The 16,418-nt window shown below is 36.4% G+C and overlaps 1 protein-coding gene across 1 annotated transcript; it reads right to left on the bottom strand.

Annotated features, from left to right (window-relative positions):
- Window positions 1-9,910: 9,910 nt before the first annotated feature.
- On the bottom strand, window positions 9,911-16,380 carry LOC126796400 (kinesin-like protein KIN-4C). Its single transcript, XM_050523227.1, has 12 exons — window positions 16,198-16,380; window positions 15,815-15,934; window positions 15,612-15,728; window positions 15,432-15,512; window positions 14,929-15,000; window positions 14,724-14,814; window positions 14,572-14,603; window positions 12,725-12,807; window positions 11,442-11,504; window positions 11,173-11,314; window positions 10,554-11,000; window positions 9,911-10,251 (listed from the first exon to the last, which is right to left on the bottom strand). The coding sequence occupies exons 1-12, from the start codon at window positions 16,315-16,317 to the stop codon at window positions 10,114-10,116; spliced, it is 1,506 nt and encodes a 501-aa protein (XP_050379184.1). The 5' UTR covers window positions 16,318-16,380; the 3' UTR covers window positions 9,911-10,113.
- Window positions 16,381-16,418: the final 38 nt, after the last annotated feature.

Raw genomic sequence — 16,418 nt, 5'->3', positions numbered from 1 at the left:
TCGTGGAAATATCGAAAGTTTAAAAAATGTAAATTTCAATGTAAATTTCGAGAAAATATCGATTTTAGAAAAGAATTGAGAAAATTGATGGAAATTAAAAAACATGAAAATTTTGAATTAATATATTTCATAAGAATATTTTGTATAACTATTAGTCTACAGTGAATTGACAAAAAAAACTATTAGTTGATAACATTGTAGTAATTTGCATCACAAAATTCATTACAATATAGGAGGTATATGAAAGAACCTAGAAGTAAGAACTAAGAAAGAATAAAAGAAATGGATAGTATCTGTGTAATGAATAACGCATGAACATTATATTTTCCGTATGGGAATACTTGTAGTTTGGTAGAAGTCTATATACACTATAAAAATTAGATATATAACAATGTTCATGCTTAGTTGGGTTGGCTAAGGCTTCTAGCCTTCTACTTGCAGAGCAGGGTTTGAATTCCCCTCACTTGCAAGTTTGATTTTGGTGGGAATTTAGGTGTGGGGAGGGGATGGTGCCACGTGGCGTCCTCTCCGTATGGTCAATTGTCAAATTTCTCATAATATCGTGATATTTCGAGAAATTTACATAATTTCGTTCGAAATCAAATTGGTAAGGAGAAGATATATCCTTATGTGAAAAAAAACGAAAATATCACCGATATTTTGATGATATTTTCAATTTTTCAGTCCTCTAAATGCATTGTTTTGATTTTATAGAGAAATAAATATAAACCGGACGATTCTGCCAAAATTTAGGATCTTATAATAATATTTCATTTTGGTCGGTGTAATTCTTAATAGAAAATAACCACTTTAAGCCTCTCTCTCTCTCTCTCTTAAAAAAGAAATAAATAAATATATCTTATATCTCATGTGTTATTTTTTAAGTTTACTCTTTTCTTGTGCTTAGCCTATTTAACGAGTCTTTTACATGTTTGGAAGTATACTATGGAGAAATGTTATTCAACATTATTATATTTTTTTTTGTCAATTTACATATTTTGAAGTAGACTTATTGGATAAATGTTTTTGAGCCTGATATTATGTTCTCAATCTTCACTATCCAATGTGAAAAGCTCTAAACAGTTTCCTCCTAACAAGCATTGAGGCCACTAGGTTGGAGTGCCGCACTTTGCAGCAGCCTAAAAGGTATCGACGCAGTAGCAGAAACGTAAAAATGAACAGTAATCAAAGTGATCAGTACTAACCCTTTAAGCTGCATGAAGTATAGGAAATGACCTCCCATGATTGAGTATGCTTGAAACCTTGAAGTCTTTAACATTTTCACTAGCCAACTTGAAAATTTCCCACAAAGACTCAATGTTTATATTCTCAAACCCAACTTGCCCACATTGCAATTCAAAACTCAATAATAATTTAATTTTTTTCAATATTCTTCCTATCATTTACTTTTCTATCATTGACAGTTGGATATGTCTAGTTGGGTGTGAGAATAGTGGCAGCGCCATGATGGTTTGGGGATGAAGTAGAAGATTGGGCGGAGTAAGAGTCATGGTTCGTACTCATAAATTTTGATTGAAGGAGGAAGGAAGAAAAATGAAGAATTGATGATAATTTTTTTTTCTAAAAGGATGACTGATGGTAACAAAGTGACAAGATAAGTTAGTGTACCCAACAAGAAATTCAGGGGTTCCAAGAAAAGGACCCGTCCCAGGGTTTTGGAGACGATTAGGTCCGATTTGTTGGCTTTTCATGTGCCCAAGATGAGGAGGACGACCAGAGTCTTGAAAAGGAAGAGACAAGTCGATGATGATCAAACTTCGATACAAAAGAGGGCATAAAACAGCTTGTACTGTTGGATATGATTTGGGCATGTCATCCCTTCTTTCCCTCAAGTCCGATTTCGGCGTGATGGTTTCTATTTTTCGACCGCCATCTACAAGTGGTAAGGGCGTTTTGATTGTGAGTTAAATTGAAATGTACATATCCCATAAAGGAATGCAAACAGTATATAGCGATTAAGTTATGTCTTCCCACTCACTAACATTAATCTATGAACAAAATTTTTTGACAAGTTTGATATGTTCACAAAATAAAAGAAGAATTCTTTACAATTCCGCGAACATATATAAATTTAAACAATAAGAATGTGGAAAGTTGCTTTAATTCCATTGGCCCAATACTAAACATGTTTGACAACCCAAAACAAAGTACAAGTGGCAAAATACTAAAGGGACGACCTCGAAGAAACCTTATCGAAAACATTGAAGATAACATAGAAGAGAAGACACAAAAGCTCAAGTGAATGCCAACTCTCAAACGGGACTCGCCTAGCTCTAGAAATCATAATCGAACATACAAGGGAACTAAAGTAGAGGTGAGCATTGTCCTCTCTTACCCAATAAGGGCCAACCTGCCCATGAGGGTTGAAAAGCAGGTAGGGATATAAAATACATTTTCATAAAAACATTGAGGGTAAGTTATGGACATCCAGAGAAAACCATATTTAACTACATTATGCAAGTTTGGGAATAATCATGCTAAAACATTGGAGCGCTCCAAGGGTTGGATAGTAGTAGAGATGTCACTCATACCGTGCTCTTGGCACCACTGACTTCCAATCAGCTCATATCCGGGTTGGACAGCGAAAGTGTCCATTTCCCTAGCTAATGCCATAACAAACTGTGCATGATAAGATAAACTCTCAAACTTGCTCGTGACATCAAAGTGTCGTAAGCGGGAGGAAGAGGTAAATAAACAAGGCTTAGCCCCTCCAAACGTTTACGGTTTTTGACACCGAGAGGTTGTCGCATTGCCGAGCCTCAAACACTCTCAGGTCTTGGCATTATAGGTAATCTATTAACAATGCACACTCTCGACCTCTCTATAACTGATCATATCTCAAAATGTGCCTAGTACTGGGTTTTTGCAACATTTAATGCATTATAAATATTCAACCAAGAACTAGACTATGCATAAATAATTGGCCCAAAATCAACATAGGAAGGTTAACTCCCCTACTTGGAATGACATGTAAAATCTCAGCCGATGTCCAAATCCCAATATAGCTGCTGCTGCTGCTACTCCAAGTTTCAAATAGTCATGCTTGCTCGAAACATCTTCTCTGAGTCCATACAGTATGAAAGAGTCAATCTCAATCCGAGAGTTATAAATAAATTGACTCAATCATTTTTCCTAGTTTGACCAGGAAAGTGAAAGATTGACTTTTTGTTGACCAAGAGTTAAATAAATTGACCAAGTTTGACCAATACCTGACTATTTCTCAAATGACTTGAAAATAGTCAAACTTTAATTATCGAACGATATTGAGCATGCTCTACATCTAAACATGCCCCAAATCATACTGACAACATTATTGTTTTACCCAAGTTACATGAGTTCTCAATTCTCGAGCCGGACGAGAATCAAAACTAACATTAGTCGTAACTAAACGTTACGTTAATCCTCTTCATTTTAAATAAGTTAGGTTTTTATTAAATTACCTTAGGTAAAAATAAAACCGTCAAAATCATTTAATAAATGATAAATAAGTAACTTAGGATAAAACCATAAAATAGTAAATAGTTACTTTCTGCCAGGGGCAGAATAGTAACTTCAAATCACAGTAATATTGTAAAAAGGTAAATTATAAAATGGTAAAAACCCATTTTTCACCCTTATCTCTCCGATTACAATCCGGCCTCCAAAACCATATCCGATCAATTCAACTTCAATCAACAAATAACTAACACCACAGTAGTCAAAAAGGGATTGACTTGCTACCTCAACGAACTGAAAATGCAGAGCCGAGGCTGCTGCTCCCTTTCGAACCCCAATCCTTGCAGCTACAGTTCCAGGGATCCTCCCACATCGACAAAATGACCTAGAAAATAAGAGAAAGACGTCATAGAAGTTTGATTGAAGCATGACCTCGGCAAATACATAACAAAGAAAGGAATGGGATTCAGACTCTTCCCAAAGCTAATCGAAAAAGAAATTGAACATGAAATGGAAACAAAGGTGGGGGCTTACCCAAAATCAGAGACTGGAATCACTAGAACTCAAAGGTCTTGCCGGAATTCCAAAGCTCGATGATGGTGAACAGAGAAACAAGGCTTGGATCAGACCTTAATTGAAGAAATTGAAAGGGAAAACAAGTTTGAATTGAAGAAAGGAACTAAGCTGACCAAAATCGTGGCCAAGGAAGCTCGTCGGAGCCGTCAGATTCCTCTATTTCATCTCACTGCTTCAATTTCATTTTGGGGAAGAAACAAAGAGGAGGAGTCATCCATGAACATGATTTTGAAGAGAGAAGAGAGGCGAGTTCAATGGTGAGATTGCATGTCGGAAACTTCACCGGACGACGACGGTGCGTGGCCGAGAAGATGGTGGCTCGGTGCAGTGGGAAGAGAGAGTTGTTCTCCCTGTGTTGTCGCATAAATGAGGAGAAATTAAGGTGGTTGATTAAAAAGAAAGGAAAATGGGCCATTGGGCTCGGGTCAAAAGAGAGAAAAGGCTTTGGAAAAGTGCTTCTCCCTAGCCCAAAACCAAAATCCAAAACTGAATGTTCTAATTTTCAGAAATACATTTTAAACAAAAACTTAAAAAATTTGTCAAAACAAAACCGAAAGTCGGAAAAATATTCTGAAGACATTTCCGAGCTCGTGGCGATGTGTAGTTTAATATCGATGTATTAAACTAATTACTCGAAATTTAAAGAAAATGTCGATTAACTAATTTTAATGTGTCAGTAATCGAGAAGAATTCTCGAGTATTACAAGATGCAATTTTTGGGAATTGAGGGTTTCGAATTTTGGTACTTTGTGGTGGTGTAGGTGGTGGAGCTTGTCATCATTGGAAGATTCCATACTTGGAATTATGGCAGGTTGTAGTTTACATTCTTGTGACAATAAGTCACTCATCAGATAATAGATATGTTAATTAACATATGTTCTGTTTATTGTTTAGGAAAATCTAAACATATAGGTTTAGAATTAGTAAAGTCCTATATGATGATATCAGATTTTCTTGGCTAAGAAGGTACTTATTTATTCAAATGGTGCGGATTTCTTATTTTGGTCAACTTTGTCATCATATTTTTGCATTTTAACCGTTCATATCTTAGGTCTTAATGTATAGATCATGTTTGCAAAATTTCAGCTAATCATGCTAACTTGTGAAAAACCTCAAAAGAAAAACAAAACAGATGCATTAGGAAAACCTTAGATTACTTTTGTTCCAAAAACTAAACAGTTGTTTGATATATACATGTTGTTGTCGATCATTTAACTTGATTGAATACCTTCTCTGTCATAGAATAGGCTATTCGCCAATTGTATTGCTTTGAGCAATACTTGATTGAATACCTTTTAACTTGATTATCATTTCTCCTTTTATCTTTGACTAATTCATTTACTAGCGCCCACTACCCTCCCCCACTACCCTCCCAATATCCACTCCAAGGTACTGATGGTAATAATGAGGATGTATATATGTTCTTATGCTAATGATGATATTGAATGGTTTTCTTGCATGAGTGGAAATTATGTCTTCTCTGGGATCTTCTGAGTTTAAATGGTGGAATGCTTGTGCTTAAATTTCCTCGATTCAGTATTATTAGTGATTTCAAAAGTTCTATTTAAGGGAGCAGAGAATTGGTGGCAATAGAATTCTTGATGCATTTGGGATTCTCTGAACATATTTGGATACTTGGTGATTCTCACGTGGCTCCTTTTGTCACCGTATTACAGGTGTAGTTTCTAATTATCAGGGTTTGGATTGGATACTTTTGTCTATGGTCGATGGAAGGAAAGGTACTTGCCTACATTTGGATGATCTTCTATCTCTTCATGTTTTTTTAGGGGAACGAATAACTTCATTGATCAAGGATCATTACACTCAGAGGTTGCCATCACCTCCACAGATGGAGGGTTTACAGTAGAGAAATCTAAACTCGATTTAATTTGCAAAGCTAGCTTAGCTAAAGAATGAGCTACACTATTCGCAGAACGGCGAACAAAAAACTACCTAACCCTAGAGGCCAAGTGCATATTCCAACGCAAATCATCAATAATAAAACCCAATTCAGAATGATCAAGCGATCCATTATGTACTGCATCCACCAATACCTGCCAATCAGATTCAATATGAAGAGGAGTCAAAGCATGGATCCTAGCAAACCTTAAACCTTCCAATAAAGCCAACAGCTCTGCATGGAGAGGAGAAGCCGCAATCTCTTTGTAAAGGGAGAAAGTCCCCAAGCTATGGCCTGTATGATCATGGAACACACCGCCTAATCCCGTAGTAACCTTAGTCAGATGATACACTGCATCCACATTCAACTTGACTGTACCTATTGCCGGTTTCTGCCATACACTCCTAATAGAAGGCCGAGCATCATGAGGAGAGGCACGAGCCTACTAAAACTCATTCCACCAACCCAAAACCATGGGAATCAAAACAGAAGCGGCCTTGGCATCATCCTCCCAAACTTTAGAGTTACAATTAGTCCATATAGCCCACACACTCATAAGAAGCCTAGGGAAAGACTGAGGGTCTGAGTCCTGTACAGCTACTAATCAATCATAAACATGATTCTCCTGATATGAAACCTGGAATTGGGATTCCTATAGACAAGCTACAACATGATCACAGTCACGGATAGCATGGAGTGGAGATTCCATTTCTTCCTCACAGAATGGGCTTATCTTCACATTTTATGGAACAGGAGCTTTCCAGATCTTATTCCAAAGTAAAGAACTCAGATTAGGAGAATCCCAAACACTACGAACACGTTTCTTGCAACATGATAAGTTGACTTTACAATAAACTTGCCCTTCCTATCCTTTCCCCAAATCCAACGGTCTGAATGTTGTCTAAAGGTAAGAGAAAGAGCCATAATCTGTTGTACAATAGGAACTAGAAACAATTCATATAGCCAAACAGAATTCCACACACCTGGTTGTGATAATAATTCCGATACCTTCTGAATATATGGCACTCTAAACGGGGTTAAATGAACACCTGGTAACCAAGGGTCCTCCCAAATGTGAGTACTAGATCCATTACCAATCTGTCTTCGAATACCTTTTTTCAGAACATCTCTACTTGCCATATACTGCGCCAAGCATAAGAAGGTGCCCTACCTAGCTCGGCATCCCAAAAACTATCCTCAGGAAAATAGATAGTTTTGAGAAGTCGACTCGGTAAAGCCTCTGTTTTTTTTAGAATCCTCCAACCCTGTTTACCCAACATAGCCAAATTAAAAGCAAATAAATGCCTGAACTCCATACCTCCTTCAGATTTCAGTTTACACAAAGAGTTCCAAGCTCTCCAATGCATACCTTTCTGTTCATCGGTTCCACCCCACCAAAACTTAGCACAAAGTTGATGAAGCTCCTGAACTAGATGCTGAGGCAAAAGATAATTATTCATAGTATACAAAGGCATAGCCTAAGCCACAACTTTAATCAGAACCTCCTTGTCAGTTGCACTCATCAAATTGGTTCTCCACCCCGTAAGCTTCTTAGCAAGTTTGTCTTTGATATAAGCAAACGTATCATTTATGGACCTCCCTGCAAGAGTAGGAATGCCAAGGTACTTGTCATGTTTATAAGCAAACGTACTACTTTTCTAAAGATTAATTTGTTGAACAGAGGCATCTTCATATAATTGCATTGTTTTTAACCAACAAACAATCAGTAATAGAAGCATGGGCATACAACATACTATCATGTACAAAAAGCAAGTGACTTACAGAAGGAGCTCCATCACAGATACGGAGACCTCGCCAATCACCCATACGTGCAGTCTCAGTAATCAATGCTGACAAACCCTCAGCACATAATAAGAACAGATGAAGAGAAATAGGATCCCTTTAGCGTAAACCACGTTGCGGAGTACTGAGCCCACACGGTTTACCATTAATTAGAAATTAATACTTCACTGATGAAAGGTAGTGCATAATCAAATCAACCCAGACAGGATCAAAACCAAGTTTCAACATAATCTTCTACAAGAATCCCCATTCCAACCTGTCATATGCCTTACTAATATCCAGCTTGAGAGCCATAAAACCTTCCTGACCTCTGCGTAAAATATTCATGTAATGTGCCAGCTCAAAAGCCACAAGGGTGTTATCTGCAATTAACCTGTCATGCACAAAAACACTGTTATGGAGAAACAATATCACAGAGAAATACCTTAAGCCGGTTTGCCAAGACTTTTGAGGCAATCTTATACACCACATTACAAAGAGCAATAGGACGAAGTTGAGTCATATACTGGACCTCCTTCACTTTAGGATAAGCACCACATGTTCATGTTCATATTGAATATTGATAGGAAACATTAACAATTTTGGGTGTTGCATTTGGGCATACTTGCTGGATAGAATTGAACTGCTTACTTCACCTCGGGTTTATTGGATGTCAGACTGCCTGGTTTAAGAAGATGTATGGCTAATCAGAGCTGTAAGAAAGTGAGGTTTGACGAATCATGTATGCAATATATATATCATGGTGGCCGGAGTTTCAAGATGTGTTGTTTGTCGCTTCGTTGGATTGGAGTCAGACCAGAGTCCCTTTTGGTTTCACCAAGTCTTATTACTATCCCAGTTAGCATGTCAAAGCCTTTCAACTGCTCCAGAATCCAGATCAAAAGCTGCTTGATCTTATTTTAGTATGTTTCTTCTTATTTTATTCTAGTACCTTTTTTTTTTTAAGAATGTAATGTCTTTTGTTTTAGTTCGTAGATTCATAGAAACTGCAATCTTGATTCACTATTGTTGTACTTGTAACACAGACATTTGGCCTTTCATACAATTTATTAGTTCGTTGTGCGTATATCCTGGCGCCATCCTGCTTGTCTCTTGCCTAGCTAGAGAAACTCCCCAACATTGTAACCATAATTAACTGACCCCCAATAAGAGTTTTTTGTCTATATTTTGGTGGAAGTATAATTAGCAATTGGAACACAGCAGTTTACTATCACCTCACCAACCCGGAGAAAAAAAAAACGCAAGCGATAACAGGGAAGAACAAAGCAGGCATCAGACTAATCTGATCAAGCTTGCATATCAGAAAAGCACATCAAATGTAGCAAGCTTGCAGAAAAGCACATCAAATGTAGGAAGGTATGCACCATTTCCAAATTTTACTAGGCTTGAGTTTTTCTTATTAACCTCAAAGGCAGTAAGCCAGTAAGCATTGAGAAGATAAGACAAACGTAAAACGTGATGACTTATATTGATCAATGATCTAAATAGCGGTTATCGGCATCGTATCGGTTTTGTAAAATAAAGATATAACGGAGATATATCGAGATATATCGGATTATATCGGATTTATCGTTTTTGTTAATTTTTAATTTAAATTTAATATATTTATAAACATATATTTCAAAATATACCAAATAATATTAACTACTAAGTACTAATTGAACAAAAATAAGTGCACAAAAGATAGATTGAGATATTGATTATGCATTCATGTATTATAAACTCTCTCATCATTAGAATCAAAGTCAAACTCATCTTCTCCATTATCTTCATCCTCATATTCTGAGATAAAATCATCTTCATAAATCACTTTTTGCCTATTTGCGTTGAAATTCCTCAAAATGACGTCGTCTCCTTAATAAAAATCACCGAAAAAAAAGTCAAACGAAAAAAAAAGTCCACCGAAATATCGGGTCAAACTCAGTTTGACCCGATATATCACATGTTGACCTGATATTTTGAGTTGACCGATATATTAAGGCGATATTGCATTTATCCTATCGGTTTCTAAATATCACCGATATATCCCGATATTTAGAACACTGATATTGATCTAGCAAACTCACCGCCAAAGTATGGTGGGATTGAGCATGAGGTGCGTTAAAAACTTCGCGATAAAGAAAGAAAAAAGAACATGATGATACATGGATATATGATATATTGGTATAAAAATACACCAAGGAGACAACCATTTTTTTTTTTGTAAGTTGCATTCATGTTTACACTGAATTTTGTAAAATCAGAATGTTAGTTTCTTGCTTTGTTTGTTTGCCTTCACGATCATAGGAATGTGGAATAGCCGCTGCTGTTGTGTGAAAACTTTCTCAATCAACTCACTAGCCAAAAGGGACATATAATCAAACAGGACCAGCCTTCTGTTATTCGTCATTTCCTTCTGCGTTCTTTAGGCCTTCCATATTTACTGGCAGTGGGGAATTTGGGTCTACAGTAACAAGCTGAATCGCTGGCTTTCTTCCCTTTCTTCTTGGACCCGGTTTTTCCGCCTTTTTACTCACCTGTAGGATATAGAGCTTTCAGTTAGAGCAAGGAAAAAAAAAGAGGATAATGAACCCCAGCAAGCATAAAGTAGCCATTAGGGGTCAGAGGTACCTTGAAGCAAAAATTCTGAAAGTTTGTCAAATAGGATCCGAGAGAGATCCCGGTCATATAATAATTGGTAAAAAACACCATTAGAGAGAAGGAAGCAGAGTACTCAATAGAGAAAATTATGTTAATTTTCCAGATACCACAAAATTTTATGTTTGCAAAAGAATATAGATTGGAGTTCGAAAAGGTTATGAAAAGCATTGAAGCATACCAATATGTTCCCGATTTCAGTCAAGGGTTTCTTAATTGCTCCAAAGTTCTCTTTTGGTTCAGCAAGCGTCTGAACTAGTGCACTCTGAAGTAGCATTGCACCTTCAGAAGTCTCTGTGCAACTCTTCACTGTTTCACTGGAATTCGAACTGTTCTTAACGCCATTAGCAATCTCTGAAAGTGGCGAGTCACTGGGCTTGTTTGGGACTGTATTCCTATTGCTGCATTTAGATGCTGCACAGCCACATGAGGCACCACAGCTCCCACCCGTGGATCGACATTTGCATTTCGACGTCTTGCACAAAGAATACTTACTGCATGAGCAGCAAACTGGAGATGCAGCTTTAGATGTTTCAACTGAGGAATTTTCTGATGCAGACGGACTTATGTCCTCCGCAGACTTGTAACTACTACTCACAACAGATGCAGTATGCTGACTCCTAACGTCCTGATTAGCAGACAATATAACTTAGAGGCTTAGAATAATTCATAAAGCAAATCATATAGTGCTCCACAAATATAACTAATTCATTCCTCACGCCACTACAAGATTCAGATTCCAATGCAAGGTGAGTTAAAGTTTAAAATATTTAAGCTGGCCCAAATCCAACTCCACTAACCTGAGACTTCCCATAACCAAGCTCAGCTTTGTGCAACCTCAATTGTTCAACCATACTACTGAGGTTGACTATTTGAGCATTCAGGTCTGTTATATCTAGGTCCTTCTGGAAGCTGTCAACCTCTTTCTCCTGGCATGAACACCTTACAAGACAGAAAAAGGGACGATAACACAAATCAGAATCTGTATGTATAGAATGGTCGCACACTAGCATTAAGAAAAAGTTTCAACAAACATTACATAAACAAAGTTCACAGAATAGCTTCTCACCTTGACTTTTCTTGTTGCAGTGCCTCTACTTCCTCTTGAAGCTTTGCAGCCTCCTCAGCCATCCTAGACATACCAAAATAAGAGATGTTTCTGATTAGCATGAAATCTTAAGCAGAACCATCAAAAAATGAACAGACTTCAGAACAAGTCACCAATTATATGACTCCTACTACATTCCTGAATAAACCTTTATTTTACTTTTCAGAATCAAGATGAACTCTAAGACATCAGAACATGTCACAACCATATAACTCCTACTACATTCCTGGATAAAAATTTATTGGCACTTTCAGGTCTTTTGAGCACTTAAAGGATTTAACAACAATATACAAGCATCTCATATTTCGGAACACATTTTGAACATGCAGAAAACTATAGAGCAAAAACCCCAAGAACCCCAGTATCTCTGCAATGTAGCAACCTAGAGTTATTTTCATCCAATGGAGTGTCACTTAGATTATCATCTCAGTCATTTTAGACATTCCCAAATGAAATGTGCACTTTTTCAATCGGCAAGAATTGTTCCGCAGAACTGCAGAAACATTCAAGTGAACTCTAAAACTTAAGAACAGATCGCAACAAAGCATCACTTAACAATAGAAGACTTCAAGGTTTTTAGATGACAAAAGTTTAAACAAAACCATTCAAGTGAACTCTAAAACTTAAGAACAGATCGCAACAAAGCATCACTTACCAATAGAAGACTTCAAGGTTTTCAGATGACAAAAGTTTAAACAGTAGCAAAGAAAAACAACAGACATCATATCTATAAAAAGACCATTTGAACAACACATGAATCTTAGCAAAACCTAATTCTTTCACCCAGTCAATTTTAGAATACGAATGAATAGACGCCTCTCAAACCTATTCTTTTCCGAAACCAATGCCTAATGTTATATATATAGGGTCCAGTTCAAGGGACACCATATTTTACACAAATTTTGACACACATCCTGAACCATTAGATATTGAAGTGCTCAACGGTTCAGATTTACAATTGGAATGATGTCAACACAACACAAAGTGATGTGGAATTACATGGCATTATTAAAATTAAACTCTTCTTAAAACAAACTAAAACCTGGAAAATCAAAACCAACAAAAACGAAGAGAAATCAAAGAAGAACTGCATATTTGCAAACCCAATTTTGCCAAAAGCATACTGAATCAAGCCAGGAACTGAAGTACTAAACCCCTCAAGAGAATTGCATAGCTAAAGAGATGAGGAAACTATAACAAGATAAATTTGGAGAAATATGAGAGAAAACAGCCATGGAACTCACTCTTCTATTTGACGTTCATATACACCACATAGTTCATTCAACTGCTCTGTAACTTCGGCCTCATGGTCGATTTCCTGCACCAGCTGTTTAAAGTGGTTTTTAGAACAATTTATTTAAAACTAATCAATGGAATAATATAATTCTATAACTCCCTCTGTTTTACTATAGAACTTCAAAATTGCTCTTGCCACTTATTTGGCATAAATGCCGATTTCCACTCCAAATTTGGCTGAAATTGTCAATTTACACCCCGAACTTGCATTTGAGTCAATTTACCTCATAAACTTGGTAAAAATTGCCAATTTGAACCCTATCCGTTAAATTTAATGTTTTCAATCCAATTTTAAGTCACATATCATGCATTTAAGGGGTAGTATTGTCATTATATATTTATTCATATTGAATAATGAAATAAATTAATAAAATTACTTAAGAGGAACACTTGCTACAATGTTTGTTTTTTCGAAACATGTTATTGATTTATATATTTATTATTTTATGTGATAGGGTATGTTAAAAGATATTAGAAAAAATATAAATAAATAAATACATTGAAAATTAAAAATAAATGTGTGTTCCGAGAGAATTACTATTCTACCATTGTGTGTCTTAGCCTTATTAGGTTTCTTGTTAGAGATAGATTCACATCTCTGTAATAGATTAGGACTCCGAATCCTACGGGATTGTGGTTATGTAATGCATATATATTGACATCATTATCAATCAATAAACGGTTACGTTCTGTTCTTTTACGTCGTTATTATTCTCGTTTTGTTCATCCTCCAACAATGTGTACATATAAAAATATATTTATACACAACACATTATATTTGAATGGGTGGGTATATTGAATATATAATTCAAAGTAAGGTTAAGTAGGTAGAAAAAAAGATATAAATAAATAATTTGATTAACAAAATACTCTTCATTTTAAAGAATATTTTTATTTTTTTTAAGAAAAATATAAATAGAAAATGACAACATTATCCCTCATGTGCATGACATGTGACGCAAAATTAGATAGAAACAGTTAAATTTAACGGATGAGGTGCAAATCGGCAATTTTTATCAAGTTTAGGAAGTAAATTGACTCAAATACAAGTTTGGGTGTAAATCGGTAATTTTTACCAAGTTTAGGAGGTAAATTGACTCAAATGCAAGTTCGGGGTGCAAATTGACAATTTCAGTCAAATTTAGGGTGCAAATCGGCATTTATGCCCCACTTATTTAAATTATCATTAATTTCAAGTACCCTGAAAGTATATTTCAATTCATGTGTCTGGCCCAGAACAGTACGGTTTTTGTCTAAGATCAAACTCCAATGACAAATAGATAAGTTGATTTTAATTCCAGTAGAAACAGATAAAGTGCAAGTAACCAAAAGATAAAAAGATATAATATAAGTAAAACTAATATTTTAGTGAATCAATTTACTGATACGCATTTACACTATCAAAAAGTGTATGCAACAAACATATAAACCATACTACAGTTATAATCAATGGAATAATATAATTCTATAACTCCCTCTGTTTTACTATAGAACTTCAAAATTGCTCTTGCCACTTATTTAAATTATCATTAATTTCAAGTACCCTGAAAGTATATTTCAATTCATGTGTCTGGCCCAGAACAGTACGGTTTTTGTCTAAGATCAAACTCCAATGACAAATAGATAAGTTGATTTTAATTCCAGTAGAAACAGATATAGTGCAAGTAACAAAAAGATAAAAAAGACATGAAATAAGTAAAACTAATATTTTAGTGAATCAATTTACTGATACGCATTTACACTATCAAAAAGTGTATGCAACAAACATATAAACCACACTACAGTTATGAAGTACCTCAGTTGCTGCATTATTCCCCTTTTTGCCACCTACATAAGTTAATCAAGAAATGAGGGTATAGAGTCAAGTATTATCAGTATTATGTAAGCAATAGAGAAATGTAAGCCAGCAGCAGGAGGCCAACGCCACCTCAACAAGTAGATGCTGACCTCTTTTTAGCAACAAAGCCTTGCGAGATTCTAAGAGCCGTCTCAGCTGTTTAGTAGCCACAGACGCCTCTTCAGTCTTTCGATGCAAAACCTGATGCAGAAGGCCCAGATGTCAGACTTATGCTGTAGGTGAATCTCAGGTACAAAATATTTCATCCAGTAACATTATATTAAGCATCTCAATCTTGAAGAAACTTATACTCACAGTCTTCAGTATTTGATTGGAGGCCAATAGCTTAAGTATTTCATGTTTATTCCTCCTACTCTCTTTCTTGAGCTGTTGGAGCATAAAAATATCCAGAAAAAAAGAATAATGAAAAACAATTCATACTTAGGCATCATAACATATTCAGCAGAAACTGGCCAAGGCTTTTCATATTAAATTTCATATCAAATAAACAGCTAAGATAGCTAGGCCACAGAAGTCAGCTGTGTATCTCCGCTTGATATGTATGCAGCATTTGAACTTCATAAACTCCCAGTATTTGCAAAGTTACTTAAAATGCCTAGATCAATTGTGCAATAGGGCAACAGATATCTGTTACATCTCCTCCAAATCCAAAAATACATGTTCAAGCCAATGGCCCCCTCCAGTGATATGCCTCACTAGACTAGAATGTATTGAGTGCATGAAAAAAGGCAAAAATAAATTATTGTCGTGCATCCATAGAGTATGTAAAAGGCAACTGTAAACCAGCACGCATATACCTGAAGAACTTCCTTGTCCATCAAAACTTTATGCAATCTGAACTGCACAGATTCTAGTTTCATCTTACATTGCATTTGTACCTAAACGTAAAACACAAAAACTGTTACCACAAAAGTACAGAACCTAACTGTATGTTACTACGTTATAGTAGCAAGCACCATTAACTAGATAAGTGGTACCTTTTGAGCCTTCAATCTCTGCATTTCAAACTGGAACGGCTTTGCTGACTCGTCGCCTCTTCTCCTCTGGACAGAAAGTTGAGATTGCGCATCAAGCTTCCTCGTTAACACCGCAACCTTCACAAATCACAAATTTATTATCAGACACAGAATTCAGTACTATCATCAAACCAATCCTCACAACATCTAACACGAAACTCTACCTGATCTTCGAGGAAAGTCAACTTCTGAAGGTAATTTTCTCTGAGTTCCTGAGCACTGTTGTCAACACCACTAGTGAATGAAGCATTCGCAAGCTTGCATCTCAGCTCCTCAACCTCCTTCTGCGAATTTCCACCACAGAAATTAAGAAACTTTCACAATTAACCAAAATCGAAACAACAAAGTTCTGTATCTAACTCTTCTACCACAATTTCTCACACTCTAAACACAAATCGAACTCAAACGGTCAAACCCTATCAGATCAAGTTCATCCAGTACGAAATCAATTCTTCCAGTTCATCAATTTTGCCCCAATTTTTTCACAAACCTATCAGATTCTCCAAATTGAAACAAAAATCGAAAAAGATAAGATCAATTTACTGACCTGAAAGGCTTGATTCTCGATTTCGAGCTCGCGAAATCGCTTCTGGTAACCGGCGTCGGCGGCGGCGGCGGGGGACGCGTCGGCGGTCTGCTTGGAGCGGCGGTTGCCCCTCTTCATCATCTAGTGTAGGAATTGGATCGGGTAGAGAGAAATGGGGGAGATTTGAAAACCCTAATCGGGTGGGTGGGGGAGGTAACGGACCGGATCTGAAGGATTGTGTA

The sequence above is a fragment of the Argentina anserina genome, chromosome 5, assembly GCF_933775445.1.
Source record: "Argentina anserina chromosome 5, drPotAnse1.1, whole genome shotgun sequence".
NCBI lineage: Eukaryota > Viridiplantae > Streptophyta > Magnoliopsida > Rosales > Rosaceae > Argentina > Argentina anserina.
This window is presented reverse-complemented; position numbering and strand designations above follow the sequence as displayed.

Coding starts and splice junctions, on each gene's coding strand:
- LOC126796400 (XM_050523227.1), bottom strand. CDS start 16,317: ATGATGAAGAGGGGCAACCGCCGCTCCAAGCAGACCGCCGACGCGTCC. Junction 15,513..15,611: donor AGAGATTGAAGGCTCAAAAG/GTACCACTTATC, acceptor TTTTACGTTTAG/GTACAAATGCAATGTAAGAT. Junction 15,001..15,431: donor TGGACAAGGAAGTTCTTCAG/GTATATGCGTGC, acceptor ATGCTCCAACAG/CTCAAGAAAGAGAGTAGGAG.